Genomic DNA, 23,393 nt, shown 5'->3' with positions numbered 1-23,393 from the left:
ACTGAATTATCATTTATAATATAGTTCAGCCTAGGAGTAATACATGCATGAATTCACTTTTCAGCATCGTTCTTTTCACTACTTTTAGTGATACTGTCCAGATTAAAGAAAGCAGTGCTGCGTATTTGTTTAACGTGCATGTTGAAGGACACATCCTGATCACAAATGACTGCAACCTTCCTTTAGTGCTACTATAGGCCAAGGAAATGTCATCCAGAGAAGGTATCTGCTTCACAGATAAATATTATTTAATAAAATCTACATTGCAATGAAAATGTATAATATTCCTTTAAAAAAGCGCACATAAAATAAAAAGGGTGTAATAAAAAGTATTCAGTGACTAAGTTTGTGCGTGAGGAAATCATCTTGCAAATATTAACACACATAAGTTATTTTAAAGCTTCACTTACTTGTTTCCCATGTTTTGAATTTCTCATGGTGAATAGAGCAACAGGGAACATCAGAAGTATCTGAGGTAGTTTGCAGCCCTGCCCTGAGTGAAGGAGGATCTTTAGGAAAGGATAGCCACAGCCTCTCTGTTCTCTACCTAACTGTTGCATTTGGGATCCATTCGTGATGTTCATAATGTTGAAATTCAAACCTAGAAGACAGCCAAGCATCTCTTATTACTCAAACAACATCGGACGTTAGAATCCAAAAGGAAGAGTCACCGTGAAAAAGCTTTACTCTTTTCTTTTCATGTAGAAGCTTCAGTCAGCGCTGACCATGGTCACAGAGACAGCTTTATATCAAATATATAGATGTATGTTATTTAAATATACAAAAAGTAGGTATAATAGTTTGCAGCCCAAGAATTTTAAGAATTGGAACTAACTTTGATACATGCAGATATTTCACATAGACGTAGTCAAGATATTAGCTTATTTGCTGATATTGATTATGACCACACTGTTACTTAAGTACTAATTTATACTGCAATTAAACAAAAACACACAAGAATTATCTTGTGGGTTTTATATAAAAACATTATATTAAATTATTCCGTGGCAAATTTAGTCATTTCGAATCTTTCATATAAAAAGAAAAGTATGAACCATTACACTAAGTAATTATTTTTGAATTAGCTCACGAGCTCCAGCATGATTTTTGGACCATCGGCCTCGACTTAACCAACCAGGAAATTCCTGCGCTCAGTGTTTGTGTTCGTGTCTTCAGAATTAATATTCATCGTAAAGGGAGCGTTGCTCCTCTCTTCAGTCTCATTACCTCGCAGTGAGAATGACCCATATTTTGGCTCACTGGGATCTTTGCTTTCTGTCACAGTGAGTGAATGCACACGAACACACCGATTCTATGGCACTAATCTTCTATTGACTACTGAGATAAAATGAAGTAGACGGGAGCTGAATTTCACTCGGTCGTACTACATTACGCATAGCAGTCTTTTGCTGTATATCACAAAGTGGGTTCATATCACAATTACTACGGTAAGGAAATAGTCTGAAAACTTTAAACTTATTTATTTTTAGCTCTTTTTTTGCAATTTAAAACTAAAAGACTGATGTAGATTTTACCCTTTCACCGCTTTAATTTTCACTTTTTGCCAGCTTTGTTAGATATGCTTAAATTTAATTATACCTAACCATGGACATAATTAAAGATGTTATTATTGGATTCTGTAGTACAGTGCAGATTTTATCCTGCACATTTTCTTTCCTGACTACTAATGTCTCAAAGGTAGATGAAATATTTATTATTCTTTTCAAACTTTGCTTTTGTGACCAGCACGATGACATTTGCAAATGTGATTACAAATTAATCACAGGTTATAAAAACAAACTTTAAAAAGACCTTTGAGGCAATAAGGCAAAAACTTTTATTACCCAGGAATGAGGAAAAAAATGTGTATGTGCTTCCTGAGTAACAGCTTGGGGAAAAGTGCTGACACCTTAGCCTCTCGCAATTTATTTTTTAACATAAGTAATTGTTATTGAGAAAGTATTGGAGGGCCGTGGTGGAGCTCGAGTTGCAATCACACTATAAGCGTAGTCCAGTGAACCATGCACGCCTGCTTTTTCAGGTGGGCCCACCCACGTCGCACAGCAATCTGGACATTGGATTTCAAATGCACTCTGGCTTAGTATAAGTGCTCCATGAGATGTTTGAACCAGGCATTAACAGCTCAACATGACTGATTAGCGTACCATCACAATAAGTGGCTCAGCCACTGTTATTCATCATATAATTACACATGTAGTTGCTCTTAATAAAAAAGTTTTCATAGATATTCATCAGACTTTGTATTTTACCACAAAGCTCGGTTACCATGTCAGTAGTGTGGCTGCAGAAAGCTGCACCACTCGAGCAGTCACTCTGTCATCCAATCATCCTGCTTTGTCTCTGGTTATATTCACGCACTGAGTTGCTGCACGAAACTTTATAGGATCAGCCCGTCTCATTGACGGGTCTATTATTAACATATTGAGCTCTCAAGTGGGGTGGTAGCAGAACCGAAAGGGGGTAAAGGGCAGGTATTACGACATGGGAAGACAGAACCAGCATGAGATCATTGATGTTTGTATGACATCCCTAGCAGTTCCTTTCAGATTAAGGAAAGAAGGAGCTCATAAATGACAATCAAAGGTCATGTCCTTGTTGTAAAAACCAAAAGCTGCTTTTTCTACACAGTCCATGCTGCATAGTATCAAATTTGCATCAACTTGCAGTTTATTTCTAAATGACAGGCTATTCCTTACTGCTTGATGGCTTGATGACTGATTAAATAAGACATTAAAATCTTGCTGGGCAAGAAGATGCTTTGCAGTTTTAATGCTTCATTAAGTTCACGCTGTTTGGCTCATTTATTTTTACAAGGCAGATTACCTTGACCGCAGGATGACAGACAGAATGACATCCTGAACTAAACTCATCAGTTGCACAGCCAGTCACTTTCACATATGAAGAATTTGTGATTGATCACGTTATAAAGAATAGAATATGCACTTCTGTTTAAAATGACCTCGTTTAGTGAAGATCATGTAGATTTTTTCCTAAAATTGACACCAAACTGGAGCTCGTGGTGTTCGTGGAGAGTATTAAACATAAATTAAAGTGATCTGCCTTTAAGCTGGTAAAAATGCAAAACGATGCCATTTGCTCAACAGTTTTTATTTTTAATGGCAAAGTTGATGTGTAGTCCCGAAAGCATCTGACTGCAGATTAGGTCTCTGCAGACAAGCAGATATGGGTGCAGAAGGGCAATAACAATTGTACGAATGCAAAGTGGAAGCTGGTATTGAGCATCGAATTTCCTTCTATTCCCCAGTATAAATAAAGTTGAAGAAAAAATGCCTTCACTAGTCATATATGCACACAATCTACCTTCACACACCATTATTTAATCATGAGAACTGGGGAGATTAATGCATCATCTGCACATGTCTGCAATACTAAAGGCTGCGGCGCTGAGAGCAGTCTGTCGCAGGAAGCATCTGTGGGGAATGGAAGGGTCCCTGCAGTGGGACTGTTTACTGAAAAATGGAGTTGCACACCTTCACACACACCTAGTGCAAAAACACAAAGACACACTATCAAATGCACTCAGTCACATACCACCCAGGGAGCGGAGCAGGAGCCAAATTGCACCACTCCGTTCAGCTTTAATTGGGGGTAAAATCAGGTGGCAGTGAGTGTGTCTGGTTAGAAAGCTCTGCCCCAGTGGATTCTGAATATAATTAATACTTCATCACAGAGCCTTGAAATGAGCCACGGTCCTCCAACTAAACAACCTTGGAGCCATCCAACACTTTATCCAACTGAAGAAACGACCGTGGGATTGATGGAAAATCCAAAGATGGGCAGAGGAGGAAGGACTGACGTGACAAAGGGAAAAGGAGGAAAAAGAAAGAAGACTGCGAGATCAGTAGACAGCTACAGAGGGAGCTGGCAAGCGATGGCTGTTTTCTTTTTGACAAAGTTTTCCTCCCCAAAAACACTTGTTAAATCTTTATTTGTCGAGAATGAATGAGAGCGTTAATGGTAGCCACCCACTTCTCCTTCACATCTCACTTTCTTTGTCTCAGTTCCTCTGCCCTTTTCATCTCAGTCCTCTGTTTATGTGGCAGCAGTGGCAGACAAAGATGGAGGGGAGAAAATTATGCTCAGTGGGACACTTGGAGGAAACAGTTTGAAATTGAAATGAGGACAACCCACCCACCGCCCAATCCCTCTTAACACTGCATATGGACATGTTCTATCCTGGTTTTCTTCTCCTTCTAGCTGAGTTTCATACACACACACATGCAGACACACAGCTTCCTGGACTGAATATTGCTCTGTGATAGACATGTGGTGAGCATCACAGCCGAGCCAAAATCTTCATCTCGAGATCTGAGCCTTGAAGAGAACAGCTTGTTGTGTAAACACGGGGGAAAGTGCTGGTGTTCTCCCTTATTCTCCTCTCATCCATGAAGTCGCTTTCTCCTTTTGTCTCTCCCATTCCTCACAAGATTGTACTGGACAATCTTGTGTGTGTGTGTGTGTGTGTGTGTGTGTGTGTGTGTGTGTGTGCGTGTGTGCGTGTGTCTGTGTGTGTCAGTGCTACAAATCAACAAATTGCAAGTTTAAATGCCAGCTTTCAATGTTCTCTCATTTAATATTTATTCTAGGCCCAGAGCAAAAGCAGAAATGACAATTACCTTTTTCCCAGGGTGTTTGTAATTAAATGGTAAGACACATGTTGTCACTGCTTAGGGAGTAAAACTGGCCGTAGGCGTTCTTGTGGTAGAATCCGATTGCTTGATATGAGAAAGGTTTACCTGAATGCACGTTCTGGTCATACAGTCATTAAACTGTGTTGGGAAATTTCTGTTTTGGGAATTATTTATTTTCCCCACGTCTAACCGCCATGGAATCGATCTGGCTTATTGGCCTACTGGCCAAATTGTCCTATTGATCCAATCTTTTAACATCCTTGTGGAATCTTTTCTTTCTTTTGATCCATTAGCTTTAAAACCTGAAATTTGAACTCAGGTCAGCGCAACATATTTTCCCTCTAATGGCATCCTGCCATTAAGAGAGTTCCTCTGCCAAGGAAAGATCTCTTTGTTTCTTTGTCTGCAAGAGTACACAAAAACCAGGCTGAATTTCATGACCTCCCATGAGGAAAAAAGCCATTAAATTTTGGTTTCTTGGCCTCAGTTTCAATTTGTTTACTGGGATTTTGAAATCCATGCTGCTCAGACTTCTGCCAATGCCCCAAAACAAAGAGGCTCTATGTCATTTAGTTTATGCCCACTAAGCACTGAAAAGTACACTTGAAAGGTGCTCGAAGATAGACAAACGTCAGCTTTGCTTTGCAAGAAAACTGTTTTCAGAGGAATCGTTTCGCAGGGAGGTTGACTGATAATCCCTTGAGAGCAGGTCTCTGTAAGGAGAGATATACTTAGTGTTTTCACATTAATTACCTCCCCCAAGCAGGTTTTGTTTTTGATAGCGTGTGTGTGCGTGCGCCATTCTATCTGTAAACGTGATCGCTCAAAAAGCTTTAATTGAGGTGCAGAGTGGTCATGGTAACAATCCATTAAACTTTTGCTAATATCCACCGATTTTTTTGCTCAAAAATTGACAAAAAGTGTAAAAAGGCCAGAGTATGACCTCTGACCTCTCCTTCAAGGCCAAAGTGATAATAATGGTAGACAGATCTATTTATTTAAGTTCTGTTTCTTACTGTGATTGTTTGTATTGACAGCATATAAGCAGGGAATGATATATGGGGATTCTAAATATCACATTACTTTGATCTCTGACATCTTCTTTAAGGTCAAATAAGTCCAAACGTTGATACAATGTTTTTTATCCAAAATTGTACTTAAAATGCTACATCGTCTGTTTTATTGGCAACATTTAGGACAATATGCTCTTATATAGGGATTCTAAATATGAAATTATAGTTTACATCCACATTTTATGTCACATTTGCACTTCACATCTGCGTTCCTTTCAAGCTGACCTCAATATATGTCATGTCCTTAAACAAAGTGTCATGAGAATTAGTTAGAAACATGCTGCAGTATAATGTTATGTATGAAGCTCAAGTTATTCATGTCCAGTTATTTACAAACCACTGGCTACTATCCATTTCCTACTCCGACAGTACTCCTATGTAATCAAAGTAAAAATCCGTCATGTTAGTCTGATTTTAATGCACTAAAAACTTACCTTTGAGAAGAACAAGAAAACCCCAAATGAATATGTAGTACAAAATATAATCCTGTTTGCTTAAAAATCAGAGAGTTCCGAGGCAAAAACTGCTGCTGACTGAAAAGAAGGACTTGTTTCATTTGCCAGAAATCATCTTTATAATCCCCAAGACTGATTCTGTGGACAGATGAGACGAATTTGAACTTTTCTGACAGTTACATTTGACATAAAACTAACCTCATTGGATTTGCTGCTTCAGAGCCTGGACGAATTCCAGTAATCGATGAAACAGTTAATAGTGATCGGTTCTGAATTCTCGGGGTAAATGTTGACATGTTCTAGCTTTCTCATAGTTGCGAATCAACTGGCAGCTACACTTTTGTGGAAACAGTTCAGATCAGAAGATGAGGCTCGAGCTGAGCAGGAAGAGGATAACATTTTAGCCACATGCTGGTGGCGCTGTGTCTTTCCTTCACGTGTTTGCTTCTTTGGTGAAAGGAACTCATCTCATCGTTATTTTTGTTCAAGATGGCAAATCAGCATGCTGGCTTCCACAAACCAGAGCCTGCTCCTGTGTATAATTATTGGAATTAGTGTAATTTTACAATACAATACAAGTTTATTTGTATAGCACCTTTAAAAGACCAGCGGTACACCAAAGTGCTTTACAATAAAAACAGGAAATTTAAGACAATAAATAAAAGACTATTAACAAAGTACCACATGTGTCATCAGGTTAAGGGCACTAATTATACAACAATAAAAGGGAATATAAGAACAAAGTTACTAAGAACAGATATAGCTAAAAGATAAAGTACATAGATAAGAAATTGAACCAAATATAAAACAGGGACGCTAACTAGATGGAAAGCTATGTTGAATAAATGAGTTTTTAAACGGGATTTAAAAGATAAAACGGAGTCTGACGCAGCGATAGGAAGCTTGTTCCACAGATTCGGTGCAACCAGGGCAAAAGCACGGTCACCCCTCGATTTAAGTCTAGATCTAGGCTGAGCCAGGAGTAATTGGGCTGAAGACCTGAGGGCTCGCCCAGGGACATATAGACTAAGAAGATCGACAAGATAACGAGGGGCTAAATTATTTATAATTTTAAAAGTGAGCAACAATATTTTAAATTCAATGCGATATTTTATGGGTAACCAATGCAACTCAATAAGAACTGAGGTGATAGAGGCATGCTTTCTAGTGCCAGTCAGGAGGCGAGCCGCAGCATTCTGGACAAGCTGAAGTCTGTGAAGGAGAGCGGAGTGAAGACCAAAGTAGAGGGAGTTACAGTAATCCAATCTAGAAGTCACCAAAGCATGAATGAGCTTTTCAAGATCTTTATGAGGGACATAGTGCTTAGCCTTAGCAATAAGGCGAAGTTGGTAAAAGCTAGATTTGATTACTGAAGACACTTGTTTGTTAAATTTGAAAGAGCTGTCCAGCAGAACCCCTAGGTCACTAACTGAGTCAGGGAAAGAAGTGGCAAAGGAACCAAAGGTATCAGCTGATTTTACACCAATTAGTGCAGATTTATGAATGAAGTATTCTTTTTTCTAATAAGTAATCTCAAAAAAATGATTGACTGTACCTTTAAACGCTGAATTCATGAATATTCAAGTACTTTTCAGTTATATGCATCCCTGTGAAAATCTACGTACACCACATGATTGACCAACTTGTTGAACCACCTTTAAAAGCAATCATTTGAAGTGTTATTCTTTGTGCGGCTTTGTCAGTCTCTCATATTGTTGTGAAGGAATTTTGGCCCACTCTTCCTCACAGTGTTGCTTTAGATCACTGGCTTGTTGCGTGAACCAGTTTCCACCAAGCTTTGGTTGTTAGATGGTTGCTACTTCCTCTCTTACGTCCTGTGGAAACAGTAATGGCGTCCTTAGTTTTTCAGTCTCCTGCTGGATTTGTAAGGCTTATATTAATCCTCCTGTTTTCCCATTGCAGATCTTTCAGGGCCTTCTATGTGTTTTCTACAACCTTGGGGACGGGGACTACAACCTAACACTGCCCACTTATCGACTCGACAATGGTGAGTGGCACGAGGTCTTCCTAGATCGCCATGACAATGAGATGACACTACGAATGGATGGCGGCGGAGGACAGCGTGAGGTTTCAGGACTGCAGGGCCGGAGCCGAGAAATCATCATTGACCCCACTGTGGTGATGCTGGGAAACACCTTCCCTTCAGGCATCAACAAGAGCTTCCAGGGTAGGTGGTTACAGCATTAATCTAATAATACTGTCTCTCGGTGTCTGTCAGTCATGTAGATTTTGGATTTGTAACTTTTTTACGAGCAGAAAAAAAAATGTCTCCAGACACCAGGGGCTGAATATGTACGTATATAAAAACATGCATGTATTTTTTTTTCTACACAGACTGACATTTGTGAAACTAGAGCATGTGTGCACACTGGAAGAAATAAGTTTACCCATGCTTTCTCAGTTTAGCTGCACCACCTCTGAGCTTGAAAAGATTCAATTTTCCAGAGAAATCTTTGGGGGAAAAAAAATCAGCTTTTATTTGTGCCCTCCATCGACTTCTTTTACTCCTACAACAGTGCTGATGTGCAGGTTTTCTTAGTAGCAACACGTATCATTCAGAAGAAGACAGCAGTGTATAAATGTTGACAAGGCTGTGGCGACATATACAACCAATGTGGCGACCACACACCAGTAAAAACACTAGATGAGAAGGACCAGAGCTTCACTATATGGCCCCACCTCCTAATCTTAATCACCTCGCCACACCGGCTGCCTTTACAAACAATTGTGAAAGAACGGGCTGTTTTAAAGAGCTCTGGGAACTTGATGGTATGGGCCTCCATAGCCTACAGCACCTGTAGGTGTAATGTGCAGGTGGCTAAGAACGTTTGGTCATACAGTGTAGCTGGTTACCAGCAACTGAAGCTTCAAAACAAAAGTGAAGGGATTGTACTACAGTAAATTAATTATATCGTCTTTTTGATGGATGAAAAAATACAACATAAATAGCAAAATATACTTGACTGTCATTAAGAGGACACGGCTTTAGAAGATAACATAGAAAATAGTGCATGGACACATTTCTGCCTTTGTGCCTGCAGAGGATTTTAGATGTGAATTTACATTATTTTATGGGTCTGGCCCCAGGTGTTAAGAAATGAAAATCTGAAATTATTTTGTATCTTTGTAATATGAGCTCCTAAGTAGCACTTCCCAGCCAGGCTTATAGTAGTTACTTTGGATTCAAACTCAGGAGCTGTGGGGTACGTCTGCTCGGGAGAGACCGAAGCACAGCATTCTGCAAGGACAACAAGAATATTTTTTGAGTGACCCTTAGAGCAAATCGATACCGATATCTCAGTAATCACTCGGGTCGGCGTTGGCATTTCTAACAAACCTGCTCAGCGCAGACTCTCAGAGACTGATTCTCCAGATGTGGACAGATGCCCGACGGTTACAGTCTGTTACTTTCTGCTCTCCCTCCGTGTATTTATAAATTGTCACGTTTTACGACCTCATTTCTATGAGTAACAACTGTAAAATATGCTTTGATGATTTGATGGATGAAAATATTTAGCTGATAGGTTTTGTTTGTACTGAATAATGGACCTATATTTCATTTTATAACACTAAATTAATGGCTTCACTCTTCTTGAATTGAACTGCAGTAGTGAGATTTTCTGAACTGCGGCACGCTAATGACTAAATATTTAAATGTCATTTTTTTCTCATTTCTGTAAAGCTGCTGCTTTTTCCTGCCATCCTAAAAATGAAATAGCAGTAAAACAGTGTTTGCTCTTTCAGGGTGATTTATTACTCTGAGTTAAAGAAACCATACATAGTCTGAGTGAAAGAGCAGCATATTGATGTCGTGCAGATTTGTGCAAAGTTGGTGGTTCTGTCACAGTTAAATAGACTGTGATTAAATTGTCTTTGGTCATAATACAAATTAAATAGGTGATATTCTTCCAGTGTATCCATATGTGTTCAGCAATGGCACAGTCCCAACACTGTTAATGAGGGAAAGATGTCTATTCCCCAACCAGTTGGTGAGTGGTTGCTGGAGGTCAATGGCAGTCGAGCAGACCTAAAGACTGGTCAGTGACGCTCACCAGGAAATGCAAGTTGCAAATGTTTATCCCCCAAATAGTTACAATATAACACTACTATAAGTATAATTGTGCTACAGCAAAGCTGGTGATACAAGTCAAAGTTGCAGAGGAAAAAGTTTTTAAAACCTCTCTGTGGTACAAAAATTAGCAAACCTTTAAAGAAGTTGAAATTAATCTGCGCATTTTGTCGAGTCTTACTTCTAGAACTAATTTGTTTGAGTTGAGGTGTTGTTGTTTCCGTCCCAAGTGGGTTGTTGTTATAGCGTAGCTGCATTCCTTGTCCCATCAGTAAACTGCTCAGTGTTATTCCAAATCCTGAAAATAATTAAAAACATTTTTTAATTGCTAAGGTGGTAAACACAGAAAAAGAAAAATGTAAAACTTTAAAGAAATGTAACCATTAATTTTGCCTTTTTCTCAATAAATAGTTATTGTGAAAAGTTTGAGGAGAAAGTAAAATTCCCCCAGGTTACAGAGTCCTTTTTCACAACACTAACTGGGCTGTGTAAACTGGATTGTTGAGTACCATTAACTAACCTAGTAATTGCTTGTTTCTACTTTTTTGTAGGGATGTTTCTCTGTACAGAAAACAATATATATTTATGTTCTGCAGAAAACAAAAGTCAGTCATAAATTTGCCCACAGAGTTTACACAAATCTAAGGCAGATGGATGTGAGCAGGGCTGAATCATTAAGGGTTAACATCTTCTTCTGGGAATGGAGGAAAAGGTTATGGCATACAACAATATAAATCTTCCAGAATTTCTCTGATGGATCGCACCGTGGCAAAATAACACAGAAGAATTGTTGTTGCTCGACACCATCTAAACACCATCCAGGCTCTGGTGTATATAATTTGTCTGAGTGTGTGGAAGAAAGAGATAATGTGATGTGTTTGATGTGTCACAGGGTAAGGTGAAAGGGGTGGTGTTTCATTCAGGCAGTTTAGCAAGTATTTCTTCTGAGGAGTGCTGCCAAAAATAGGTTGTTTTATCTATTCATACGTGCTCTTTTCAAGAGAGAATTGTGACATTTTTATGTATTACTGAATGATTGATATGACACTTTAATGGTTAATTCATCCAAATGCAGTTTTATTGTTAGCTGGGACGATGGCCATGGTCCCTACAGCTGTGTGTGTGTGTGTGTTGTAGTTTTTCCTGTGTATGTGCTATAGTGTGCGCGAGTGGGTGTGTCAGATTACATTGATGTTATTCTTACAGCTATTTAAGGTCCACTTTTCCAAAAAGCTTCAAGACTTCTAAACACAACTAGTCAGATGTCTGTATATATAATATATTAAATTACATCAGGTTCAGAACTGGACTCAGGATAACTTACTTAAACCATAAAGCAGCAACGAGCTGAACTCAACAAACTGTTTTTAATGCTGATAAAGGGAAAAATATATATGCTGGACAAGGATTTAATCCAGAGGACTACACAGAACAGGACAAGGAAACACAGTGCCATGTGGGAAAGAGGCAACAAACACAATAAGTACACATCAGGTAATTAAGAAGATGGAAAACACCAGAGAACACAGCTGCAACAAATCAAGTAAAATAGACAAGGAAGGTTAAACTCAATACCAGGCACACGAGACGCTATTAAAATAGAACAGGAACTAAGAAGCTGTCATCAACTGAAACAAGTATGGAACTAAAGGCACAGAAAACAGGAAACTCATAAGTGTAAGTAAGATAAACATAGCACTTCAAACAGAAGGCTATGGAGCTCACACATAATCCCATCATAAAACCAAAAACTCAGAGTGAACCTTCTGAGCTGGAGCACTTAACTAAAGGCATGCAATTCAACAAAAGAACTCACATCAAGCAAGGAAATAATGAGAACTGCAGACACAAAGAAAGAACAAAAAGCTAAATGTGAACACTAAAAAATACAGGATCATAAATAGGATAAACGAAAGCACAAAACTAGATACTAGAAACTCAAAACCTGGGATCCACGCCGCAGGGACCCTGACAGGAACAGCTTTTTAAGTTAGCTAAGGACATGACAGCAACGTTTTACAGCGCAAAACTCCAAAGGATTTCACCACTGACGGTATACGTATGATATCATTAAAAGACTGAGAAATCTCTATGCACGTGGTCCAAGGACACAAACTGCATGGCATCGTTTTTGATTCAGTTCAGTTCACTTTTATTTATACAGCACTTAATGACAACAACAGTCGCCTCGAGGCACCTTAGCCCTTCATGCTGTGTTTCAGTAAAAGCAGGGATGGTTCTATCGTGGAAAACACTGAATGGCCTCAGGGACGTGTATGGAAAACCATTGCAAGTGAACACAGTTCAGTGCTGCATTCAAAAAGTAAAGTTAAAAAAATTACTATTCAAAAAATATATACTATGAAAATCTTAATCTGAAACTGTATATGGAAATGATGGATGCTTTCAGTGTTGAGTTCAAAATACAGGTGGAATAAAGTGCCCATGGGATGGGTGAGCATCACATGTGGGACGGCTTCATTAGCACTAAACAGTACACACACTTTTTTTGTTATATTTGTTACACTTTTGTTCCATTTTTCTCAAAGTTCCTGTTTTCAGGCTCAGCCGTCCAGGCGCTCTTTTAATTTTAACCTCATTTGTGCCATACGAACATGCTAACAGTTTGAATAAGCTGAAACTGCTTTGTGCTGTTTGTTTATTTTACATGGAACAATATCAGCTCACCTTCAGTGTTATGAATTCCCACACAAAAGGGGGCATTTATTTATTTTTTAACGTGGCCTCATTCTGAACAAACAGATCTGAGTTTTTTGTGCCATTTGTCTAAATTCAGTGTCTGGCCATGACTTTGCAGAGACGTGCTGGCAGATGTCGTTAAAAGTGGTTCTTCACATGCTGAAATTTTATATGAAATCTGTCTCAGTGAGGTCACAAGTCATCATCTAATCACTCCCGGCTTTGACGTCGCATCCTCGTCTATCTCCCTGCAAAAGCAGCAGCAGGCATTTCTTCTTGAAAAGTGGAGTCCGATTTACTCTGCTGCATGTTAGCTTGAAGCTGTAAGAAATACAACTGTAGACGCTGACTCCAGCGGTCTCCATGATTACTTCAGCACAACAACATCGTCCATTGTTCCTATTTGGATCAGTTGAGGACCGTAACCCGTTCGTACTGGAACCTGATGTTGGCACAAAGGAATAATGTGAACAAAGTAGAATTAGACACTAAGGTTTGCATTGTTAACTGAGACCTACGAGAGACAACAGACTGACTCATGCACATACCGTACTGTACGAACACAAATGTTGGCAGATTCAGTTGAAATGTCGAGAGAGAGAAAATAAGCGTGGGTACGGATGGAAAAAGGAAAGATGCTATATGAGAGAGGAAGAGGTCAGAACCAAGAGCCACAGACACAAAGTGAAAGAGAGGCAGAGAACTCCCAGATATTAGACAGTGAGAGATGTAGACAGCTTTGCTTCGGGCAATAAAAGACAATGCATGAGTTTATTAAACGGATTTTAAAAGCACTTCCCTTCAGAAGAGGTACACTTGATAGATGATGGCAGGCCAAGTGAATATCTGTGCACGACTGTTTGCTTTTGGGGGATGTCTCTCTTCAAACAACGACAGGGGAGATGAATTGATAGCTGAATATGCCAGCTTAGCAATTAAGGGATGAAAACACAAATACCATAAATATATGTTGTCACATAGACAAACAGGAGTAGACCTAATAAGATAATGTAGAATGCCCGAATCGGATGTTGCTGTTAAATAAGAGCATTGCCATTTTATTGAACTTTTTCAAGCAGTCAATTTTAAACTGCTCCTACACTAACTTGACATCTTTGCTGCCCAATAACTGAATAAAACAGAACAAAAAACGGCTAATAGAGATTTGCTTACTCTCAATTTGGGGTCTCCTAAATAATATATAGGCTCAATTAGACCTCCACAGTTTTCTTTCCTCTGTACCATTGTCTTTAAATCTTAAGTAATTTTAATTTGTTTGAGTTCTTCATGTTTCTCTCTCCGTTGTTCCCTCCTGGGTTTCTCCATCTCTTGTGCTCCCCTGTAGAAATTTAATAAGACTCCTTTAAACATCAAGCAGTGCTCACACAGTTCTAATTACAGCGATTGTGGATTCTAAACTTGCTGTGTGATACAGTCTCTCAGCAGTGGGGTTACTTTCGAGCTAACTCAAACCATAAAGCAGCAACAAGCTGATAGTTTGACCACTGGTGTCAAACTAGCTTTAGCTCATGGACTGCATCCAGCTCAGTTTGATCTCATCAAATAGTAACTTCCACAAAAACTTAAGAATTTTGTATGTTTTTTTTTTTTAGAATAAAAGTTTCATGTTAAATGAACCGTAAATATTTAGATTATAAATTACTTATGATTTATTTTCCCATGTTCATTACAAAGAAACTCAATTGCCCTAAATTTAACCTCCTAAGACCCGAACTCTTCCACGGCAGCATTTTTAATTTCTCTTTGATATTTGGGCTGATTGGGACCTGATGAATGTAAAAACAAAGAATTACCAGATTTTTTTACCTTATTTTTTTTTTTAAGAAAAATGAGAGCTACATATGAGGATATTTGTTTAAAATTTCGATAGAACAGTAGCAGCATAATGTCCTCGTAAGTGGATATCAGGCCCTTGTAGAGCAAAATTGAGTATTTTGGTCTAAATAACCCAAAATGTGATGTCCACATATGTGGACGCAGGTCCTAGGAGGTTAAAGAAACAAATCACCTTTGCTCCTTGTTTTAAAGGTTTAATGTCAGTGTGTTATGGCAGGCCATCAGTACTGGCTGTGATAACTGAGAATCATTCAGATGTGTGGATTTAACAGTTTGAAAAGATCATCTTATTGCATGATACAGTTCCTAAAGACTTACCATAATACTTCCTGGTCCACCCATCCATCCACTGTACCCTGTACCAGCTCTTGGGTACATGGTGTGTTCTCACCTGAATGTCCCAGGTCTGCCACAGGGACTCCACACAGTCGGACATGCCCGAAACAATTCACCAAAAAGCTGGGCAAGAGGCTTCCTAGTCAAGTGCTGAAGCTGCTTCAGGTATTCTTGAGCGGTTATACTCTGAGCCCCTGAAGAATACCTGAGCTCCTCGTCTTGTCTGGTTGTTTCTTGTAGTGTTAATTGATATAAATCCTATTGAGTTCTTACCTACACGTTCTTTTATTTGCTTCTTTGCTTGGTAAATATGTTTTACAGTCGGTCTGGGAGCCTCATTGTGAAGGGTGTTTGCTTTAATTCTGATATAGGAAAAAGGAGTGGGGGATTACAAACAGTTGCCAAAATCCAAAAAACAAACTGTAATAAACCAGAAGTAGGAGTAGAATAAAAATGAGCCTTTCAAACGTATTTACTCCCTTTTAGCACAGTTTAGCAGGTGTTTGCCCGAGTGACACATCTAAGTTGTCAGCGCATCGCGGAGAACATAATAAAGTATCCAACACAAATATTTTCCTGTTATCCACAACATTATGAATGACGGATTATTAGATTCTGCTCTAAATACCTGACACTCAAAAGCTCACTAGACATTGTTGCAGCAAAAGAGGAATTTTGCTAAATCTTGGAGACGTCAAAATGTGAGTGGGTGGATTTATGCCTCAAGTGGTAGAACTGGAGCCAGCAGTTTATTTGTTACCAGGTACACGAGCAGAGCTCTGCTCTCATTTTGTGTCCGTGTACATAAATGCAAATAAAAAGTCTGTTTGTTGTTCCGCTGAACCCTCGTTTCCATTCTTCTCTCTGCAGGCTGCATGAGGGATCTACGCCTCAATGGTCGCTACATGCCGCTGGACAGCCAGCCACGAGATGGGGTTTCCCAGGTCAGCGTACAAGGCCTGTCTGTTGGGTGCTCATCTGACTCCTGCAAAAGGAACCAATGTAGCCCCCCTTTTACCTGCGTTGACTTGTGGAGAGTGCACGAATGCAGGTACGCGCACAAACCCACGCATACCGAATGCAATTGCACAGTCGAGCACACACGCTCTTCCTTGTGAGTCAAAAGCATGAAAACACTTGCGTTTAAACCCATTTGCTCCCTTTGAAACCACTTCTCAGCCTCTGACATGGATATTATTTTTGTTCATAGGCATATAAAGATGCTTTGAAATAACCCAGCCCTGACCCACTTAAGACTGCAAAAGAAAAAGCATCCCTGAGCTTTTATTTACTGTAAAGCTAAAATGTCTGTGCAAATTCTATGGAAACCATTTTCTAACAAAACACACATTTGCTCGTGCGTACAAACACAAAGGATGTTTGAATGCACGGCAGCCAATTCAAAGCAAATAGTAAAGGAAGACCAGAAAAGGTCCACACTGGCATCCTGTACAACAACTTGCAAAACTGGAACAAGAAGGACAGCAGACTGACTGTGTTGGAATCTGTAACAGTTTCAACATGGTCTGAAATGTGTGGGAGTGGAGCAGAGCAGTTTTAAACATCCACCAGGTCATGAGCTCTTTGTTTCTTGTAGTATAAATGGTGGCATACGTGCTAAAAAAAAAAAAAAGCACATTAACCTCGTGCATTTTGAAATTACAATCAATCCAGAATTCCCCATTTGGATGTCCCAAACATGAAAATTACATTAAAATGAGCAATAATCCATCCCAAACCCTGAACAGATCTCAGGTGATCTAATGATATAATGAGAGCTATAATCTGACCACATTCCTCGTGTCTTTTTTACTTTTTAATCATGTTATGAATAAATTAATGCCAGTCATTCAGTGCACAGGCAACAGAATCCCTAAGCAACGTGCGTGCAGCCATGCCCATCCATCACTATATACAGTGATAGATAGACGAGGTAGTAAATGTTGGGTATTTCTTGTCTAAAAATGATTTTACACAATGAGCACTTTTCTTGTTTGACTCTCAGACTCTGAAAAGGGTTCTGTAATATCTTTCTATGACTTCGGGGCATGTCTGAAATCTCAGTTGGGCCTGCAATAAAACCGTGTGTGTATGAGAGCGGGAGCTGTGGTCATTCATCAGGTCTAACAAAATTATAGCAGGGAGCTGCATTATGGGAATTGTAGGATCCAGACGTAAAAGTCAAGATACGTCAGCCTCTGCTGCACCAGTTCGGATCATTCTTCATTAAGTTTGGAGTTATAGAAATGCAGGATTACTGAATGTGACTCTGATTGCTTTGGTGGTTTAAACATTGAAAGAAATCACAAACTACCTCCAGCTAATTCTCAGCAATTCCTTCTGAATTTACTCTTTTGCTTTCTCTCTACAGGCCCAATTAACAAATCCTTTCAGGGATGTGGAATTTTATTTTACACACAGTCTCAATTAACTCAGTTTTTTCGTGATGCTTCTTCTTATTAAATTTTAAAAAAAAAATCAGGAGGAATAAATGCAAGGCGACTGACTACCAGGCAGCCTCCAAGTGCCAAAGTGGTTGAAGGCCATTGCAAATTATTTGCTCATTTAGTTTCCTGTTGAAAATGCTATCTTCTCCATGAATGAGAAATAAAGTTACTGAGTTCCTTAGCCACAGGCTCAGAGCAGCTGCTAAACCTGTGACAGTGAAATCATCTTATATCTGTCTCAAATACTGATCCGTAGACTTTTATGACATGAAAGTCATGTAAAATAATCCAGTACAGTGAAATGTATACACTATTATCAGAGAAAAGCTTCCTCCCATCCATCCGTTGACTTCCCTTCATCCAGGGCCGGGTCACGGGGGTGGCAGCCTAAGCGGAGAAGCCCAGACCTCCCTGTCCCAGGCCACGCCCTCCAGCTTATCTGGGGGAACATCAATGCATTCGCAGCCCAGCTGATTGATATAATCTCTCCAGCATGTTCTGGGTAAGGTGCCCTGCTGAGAGGTAGGACGTGCCCAGAACACCTTACCCAGGAGTAGGGCTGGGCCATATCATACTGTTCACAGTAATACCGGTGTAATGTTGGGCAACGATAAGAAAATGAAATATGGCGATAGAATATGGGTAAAACGCGCATGCGCAGTGCCTTTGTTTACATACGCACATGGCGGCGACGCAGAATGAGAAGGGCGAAAGCGAATCGTTGAATGAAATGGATGAACCAGAACTGGTTTGTAAAAATGCTGCAGCTTCACTGGTGTGGAACTGGTTTAACTTTCGTCCGTCAGATACACAACAAAGCACTATTTTTGGTAGCGCATGCTAGCGGGCCGTCATTATTACCGTGTTGTTTGGAAAATACGGCACACTTAAAATCAATCCTCTGATTTTTCTGAAAGTCAACAGTACCCCTTATAACCCCGTGTGCCTTATGTATGAATTCTGGTTGTGTTTACTGACCTCGAAAGGATTTTATGTGCACGGCGCTCGAAAATCTGTCAAATGTTTCAGTACGACTTTGCTAAGCTACGAAGCCGCACCGCTTGATGCATTGTCGGAGCATTACGGCTATCGTAGGCAGGCGCCTCGCAGAGTGATACGTACTGTGCGTGTATAACCTCTTTTTAAGTTTTGTGGATATTATACATGGTTATGCTGAGGATATGTCGGCCAGTTTCCACTGGAAATGCCTTTTGGTTAAACTGTCAGCAAGGAATTTGCATTTGAACTGTTAAATTTTTATATAACTTTAATGCACTTAAAAAAAGCTGCTTGTTTAAGTGAAAATACAATGATGTTTTGGGGTTTTTTTGCACTAATAAAGTTGAGGAGTTGTAAAGTATTTTGTCTAGTGTCAGTTATATCGTTATCGCAAATTTTCAAATCTATATCGTGATAAATATTTTTGGTCATATCGCCCTGCTCTACCCAGGAGGCATCCTTGTCAGATGCCTGAACCAAATCAACCGACTTTTCTCTGAGCCTCTCTCAAGTGACGGCACTCATCACCTTGTCTCTAAACTTTCTCTGGATCATTAATTTATGCAACAGAAATTCACTCAAAATTATCCACCGTTCAAGCTAATCTACTTGTGCATCTTTGGACCACTTCTAGCGTGGCTTGACCGTATGCACCATGGAAATCAGACGTGTGCAGAGAGCAAGCATCAACTTCAATATCAAGCCGACTTTACTTTAGTTTCAAGGATTATTGCTGGTGATTTGAGCAGGGTCTCTCGGACCCAGAGACTAAAACAGTTTATTTCTAGTCAGTACAACAGGCCGTGAGTGTGCATGTCTTTTTGAATTTCATGGACATGAAACTATCCCTACATGGTCTGCTGTAACGTGCATGCCTGAGCTGTACTTTTGGACATGCTGGAGGAGGTTCAGTGAGCATCACTGATTAGTGCTCTCTGAAAGTCGGGTTCAGACTCAAAACAGGAGAGGTCCTGGAAGAACTCCTTCCCAAGGAAAACTACATTGAGGGGAAAATCAACCAAATCTAAATATGATACTTTTTTCTAATGTGGTAAAAGGCATTTTAATATGATCACATCATCACATTAATATACTCACTACAATTTGCCTAAAATAAATGCTTGCACAGAAAGAATGTTTGCTATTAATACATTTGTGAAAATTCATGTATATTTACCGGCCCAAATGCCTTTGAACTCTGGGCACCGTTATTTTCTGTCTGAAGTTGGCATCAGACAGACTTTCAAAAGTTGAAACCCACAGAAAGCTGCAGTCCTGTCCCCCTTTCAAACATAACGCACAATGCAGCGAACCCACCTGCTCGGCCACTAAATGTGGTAAAAACAACATTAATTTTTTCAACCCCTCTCACCCTGATCGGATTCACCCATTTGCTTGATCAACGTTTCACACGCACTACTGCATTAATTTCTCTAAAAGGCTTAGTTTGTCGGTGGGAAATGGGAAATGTCGTGCAACGAAAAGCTGCGGCGCGCTAACAACCCTCTCCTGTGGCACAGAGCGAATCAAACACGGAGAGCTCTTAGCCACATCCACTAATCTCAGCTATTTTTCTGCCATTGGAAACATCAGCCTCTATTCAGTGTGTGCAGCCTCCTAGCTTTTAATCTGGCCTTTCCCCTTTTTCCCACTCCTCTCATCCACTCATCCACTCACCCACATCATCTATCCACCAATTTATTTTTTCTTCTTTTACAATGGCTCTCATTCTTGCACTGTGCCCCTCCTATCCCTCCATTTCTTGGGTTGTATGGTTCTCATCTCGCTTTAACCTCCCTAGCGCGGCCACACACACAGACACACACATAGTCCGACTCTCTATTCTCCTAGTGCTTATTTGTTCGCCTTGTTCTCTTTCCAGTACTTGACCTGAACCTTGGAACATGATTAAAGGGTAGTAAATGTTGGCAGTGAGCACTCCATGCCCAAGTGTTTGAAGCTAACTGGAGGGCCACCGTCAAATAGTCAAGTAATTGCTGTTAATGCTGCATTTGGGCTCAAATAAATAGGGACGCAGTCAGATTTGTCCGATCCTTTTTTTTTTTTTCATTTAAGAAAAGAGAAAATATGACAAATTCACTGTTTGCAGTCAGGTTATCATAAACGTAAATGGAGACAGGGAGAGTATAACTGTTTCACATCTAAGCGGGGATAGTCGAGGGGATCAAAAAGTTGAAACGGTGTTTAATTGAAGCTTATTGTGGCGTCAGATCAGACCTCCAGTTGTGGAGGCGAAGCATCTGTCAGAGCACCGACTGCTTCACGAGGGGAAACAGAGACAGTACTATATCAAAGCCTATATTAAACTAAGCCTCTAACAGATATTACAAGAAAAAATTAAAGGCTTAGCACTCAGTGTGAAATTTAGGTCTGTAGCAAGTTTCATATCTTCATATCTGTTTCATAATTAATTTGTCATTGTGTGGAAAAAGGGGCTATGGGAGTCTGTTGAGGAAATAAAAGAGGCTGCTGATAATTGCACGTCTTCTGCCAAATCCACACATTAATGCATGCGCACATTAACAGCCAGCGTTTAATGACGAATAAAGAAAGCACTCTGCACATGCCCAGTTCATTCAGCGCTGACTGACAGGTAAAGTCAGGCACAGAGCACATCTGCATACATACATTTACACTGACAGGTGAGCTGGACCTTTATTATTCATTGTAGCTTTAGAAGTATGAGCTTTTCTGATACCTCACAAACTTTTGTTGTTACTTCTTGGAAATCTTTGCACTTAGCTCAACAGGAATTTAAACTGTGGGATTATATCAGAGGTTATATTAGAAAATTCCACCTACTTGTTGGACTCCTTCAGTCTGTTCATATCAGAATTTATTTTCTCCTTTTTCCACTTATACTGTTACCTGGAAAAGTTTATGTTCAATAACTACAGCTCAGCGTTCACTGCATTCTTTTTTTAGATTAAAAAATAAATAAAAAACGTTGATTTTACATTTGCCACGTCTCTGTTTCTCAGCCATGCAGGCACAGGAAGGATGGCAAGTAGTTTGCAAAAGCTTTAAATTAATGATATTTTAGACGAACCCTATCATTCTGACCACTTGCCTTCTGCAAAGCCCACTGCTGCTCATCCATTATGTTAAAATAAAAGCTCTAAAATCTAAACATAATTCTGAGGATGGGCGATGTTGGTGAGTAGGACAGCTAACAATATACTAGAAGTTATAGACAGACACTTTGACCCTAAGGAATAAATTCATGCTGTTTCTAACATAATGTGCCACCTTCAGTGTCGCACACTCGCTGGTTTCCGGGTGATCGAAGCCAAAGACCCAGCTCTCATCACCAACTGTAAGAGAGTCGGTTTCATGCAGAAGTGTCGGTATTCCTCAAAAGATTTCCAGGAGCTCAAACAGATGTGGTCAGAAGTGGACTCCAGTAAGTGATCAAAAAATGGGTTCAGTCGTGGAGAGACGCACAAAGAGATGATCGTGAAGCAGAGATCAGCAGAATAAAAAACAATATTTTGGGTTTTTCTTTAAATTTATAGACAGAGTTGTGGAACTTTGAGCACATTTCATATTTTAAGTTCTATTTTTAACTTTACTATTTATTTACCGGAGCACATTATTAAGAAAAGCAACAGAATTCCCAAGCTGCATGACAGCATAACATTGAGATGAAAAACATCTCTATCACCAGAGATATAAAAAAAATATTATTAATCATGCTTCAGAAAGTCTAACAGCTCCACACCTGTCACTGATTACAGTGCACACAGGCTCCATGTTATGATAAGGCACTCTTCATAGCACCAACTGCAGTCATGGCTAATGACAGGTAATGATAAGAGAAGCTGTGTTTTCTGTTAGACAGTCAGGTGTCCTGTATTCAACACCTACACAGGCTCCAACCGCGCTACAATTATTCCCGAGTGCTTGGCTATGATTGTGGCATAATAATCCTCTGCACAAATTAATTTTCTTTTTAAAATGTCTAACAGATCGATAGGAACGTGGTCATTTTAAAAACTGATATTTACATCTGCAATAACAAACAAAAACAAATAAACTGAACAGTGAAAATGGTTTAATGGTGATGCTGACTTCAGTTGGTTTGGACAAGTAATTCCACTTTGCGTTTGTTCTTAGGATGGTTCTCCTGAGTTCTGGGGTAGGAGCCCCGACTGAAAACTCTCGTGGGGTGAATGTGCGGTAGCTCGTGCTGAAATGCTGCTATATGAGATGACAGTTTAGAAAAGTCCTGCAGAACATAAAAGGTAAAAGAAAGTGGTGCATCTACTTGTTTTGGCACTGGTTAGAGCTCCTCACAGCTGCATCCTCTACAAGATGGACATTAGAGGAAAACGAGAGCGAGTTGCATAAATAATTATCCTCCCCAGCCGGCAACAGAATCATTTTCTCAGAATCATAGAGAGTAAAAGTTAGTCTATCCTCGCATATATTTAAGGTTTGTGTGTGTGATCACTCTATCTGTACTAAAGACTAGTTTTTTGTATACAGCTATATTGTATATCAGACTAGTATCACCTCATGCTGTCAGATGCCACCTGTGTCCTTTGCTCACTGCTCCTGGTTTTATTAGCCAGAGAAAATTAGAAACCTACCAAGTCCACTTTAGAAGATTAGAAGGGGACCGTGGCATAAATCGCTGGTTTTTGTATTTCTACTTTATGCTTGATTAGGATTAAGAAAAATGTGCCCCTCGTCAACAGCAGTCCTTCATGTTAAAGACAAACGTTACGCCCCTCTGCAGC

General features: G+C 39.7%; 1 protein-coding gene across 1 annotated transcript in view; it reads left to right on the top strand.

Moving 5' to 3' along the window:
• The window catches only part of LOC120720911 (neural-cadherin-like), a 233,486-nt gene that overhangs the window by 178,267 nt on the left and 31,826 nt on the right, over positions 1-23,393 (top strand). The window contains exons 32-33 of the mRNA XM_040010769.1: positions 8,125-8,389; positions 16,055-16,235. Coding sequence (XP_039866703.1) covers positions 8,125-8,389; positions 16,055-16,235 — 446 coding nt within the window. The remainder of the gene's footprint in view (positions 1-8,124; positions 8,390-16,054; positions 16,236-23,393) is intronic.

This window comes from Simochromis diagramma, unplaced genomic scaffold (genome assembly GCF_900408965.1).
Source record: "Simochromis diagramma unplaced genomic scaffold, fSimDia1.1 OVJJ01000603.1, whole genome shotgun sequence".
In the NCBI taxonomy this organism is placed as follows: Eukaryota; Metazoa; Chordata; class Actinopteri; order Cichliformes; family Cichlidae; genus Simochromis; species Simochromis diagramma.
This window is presented reverse-complemented; position numbering and strand designations above follow the sequence as displayed.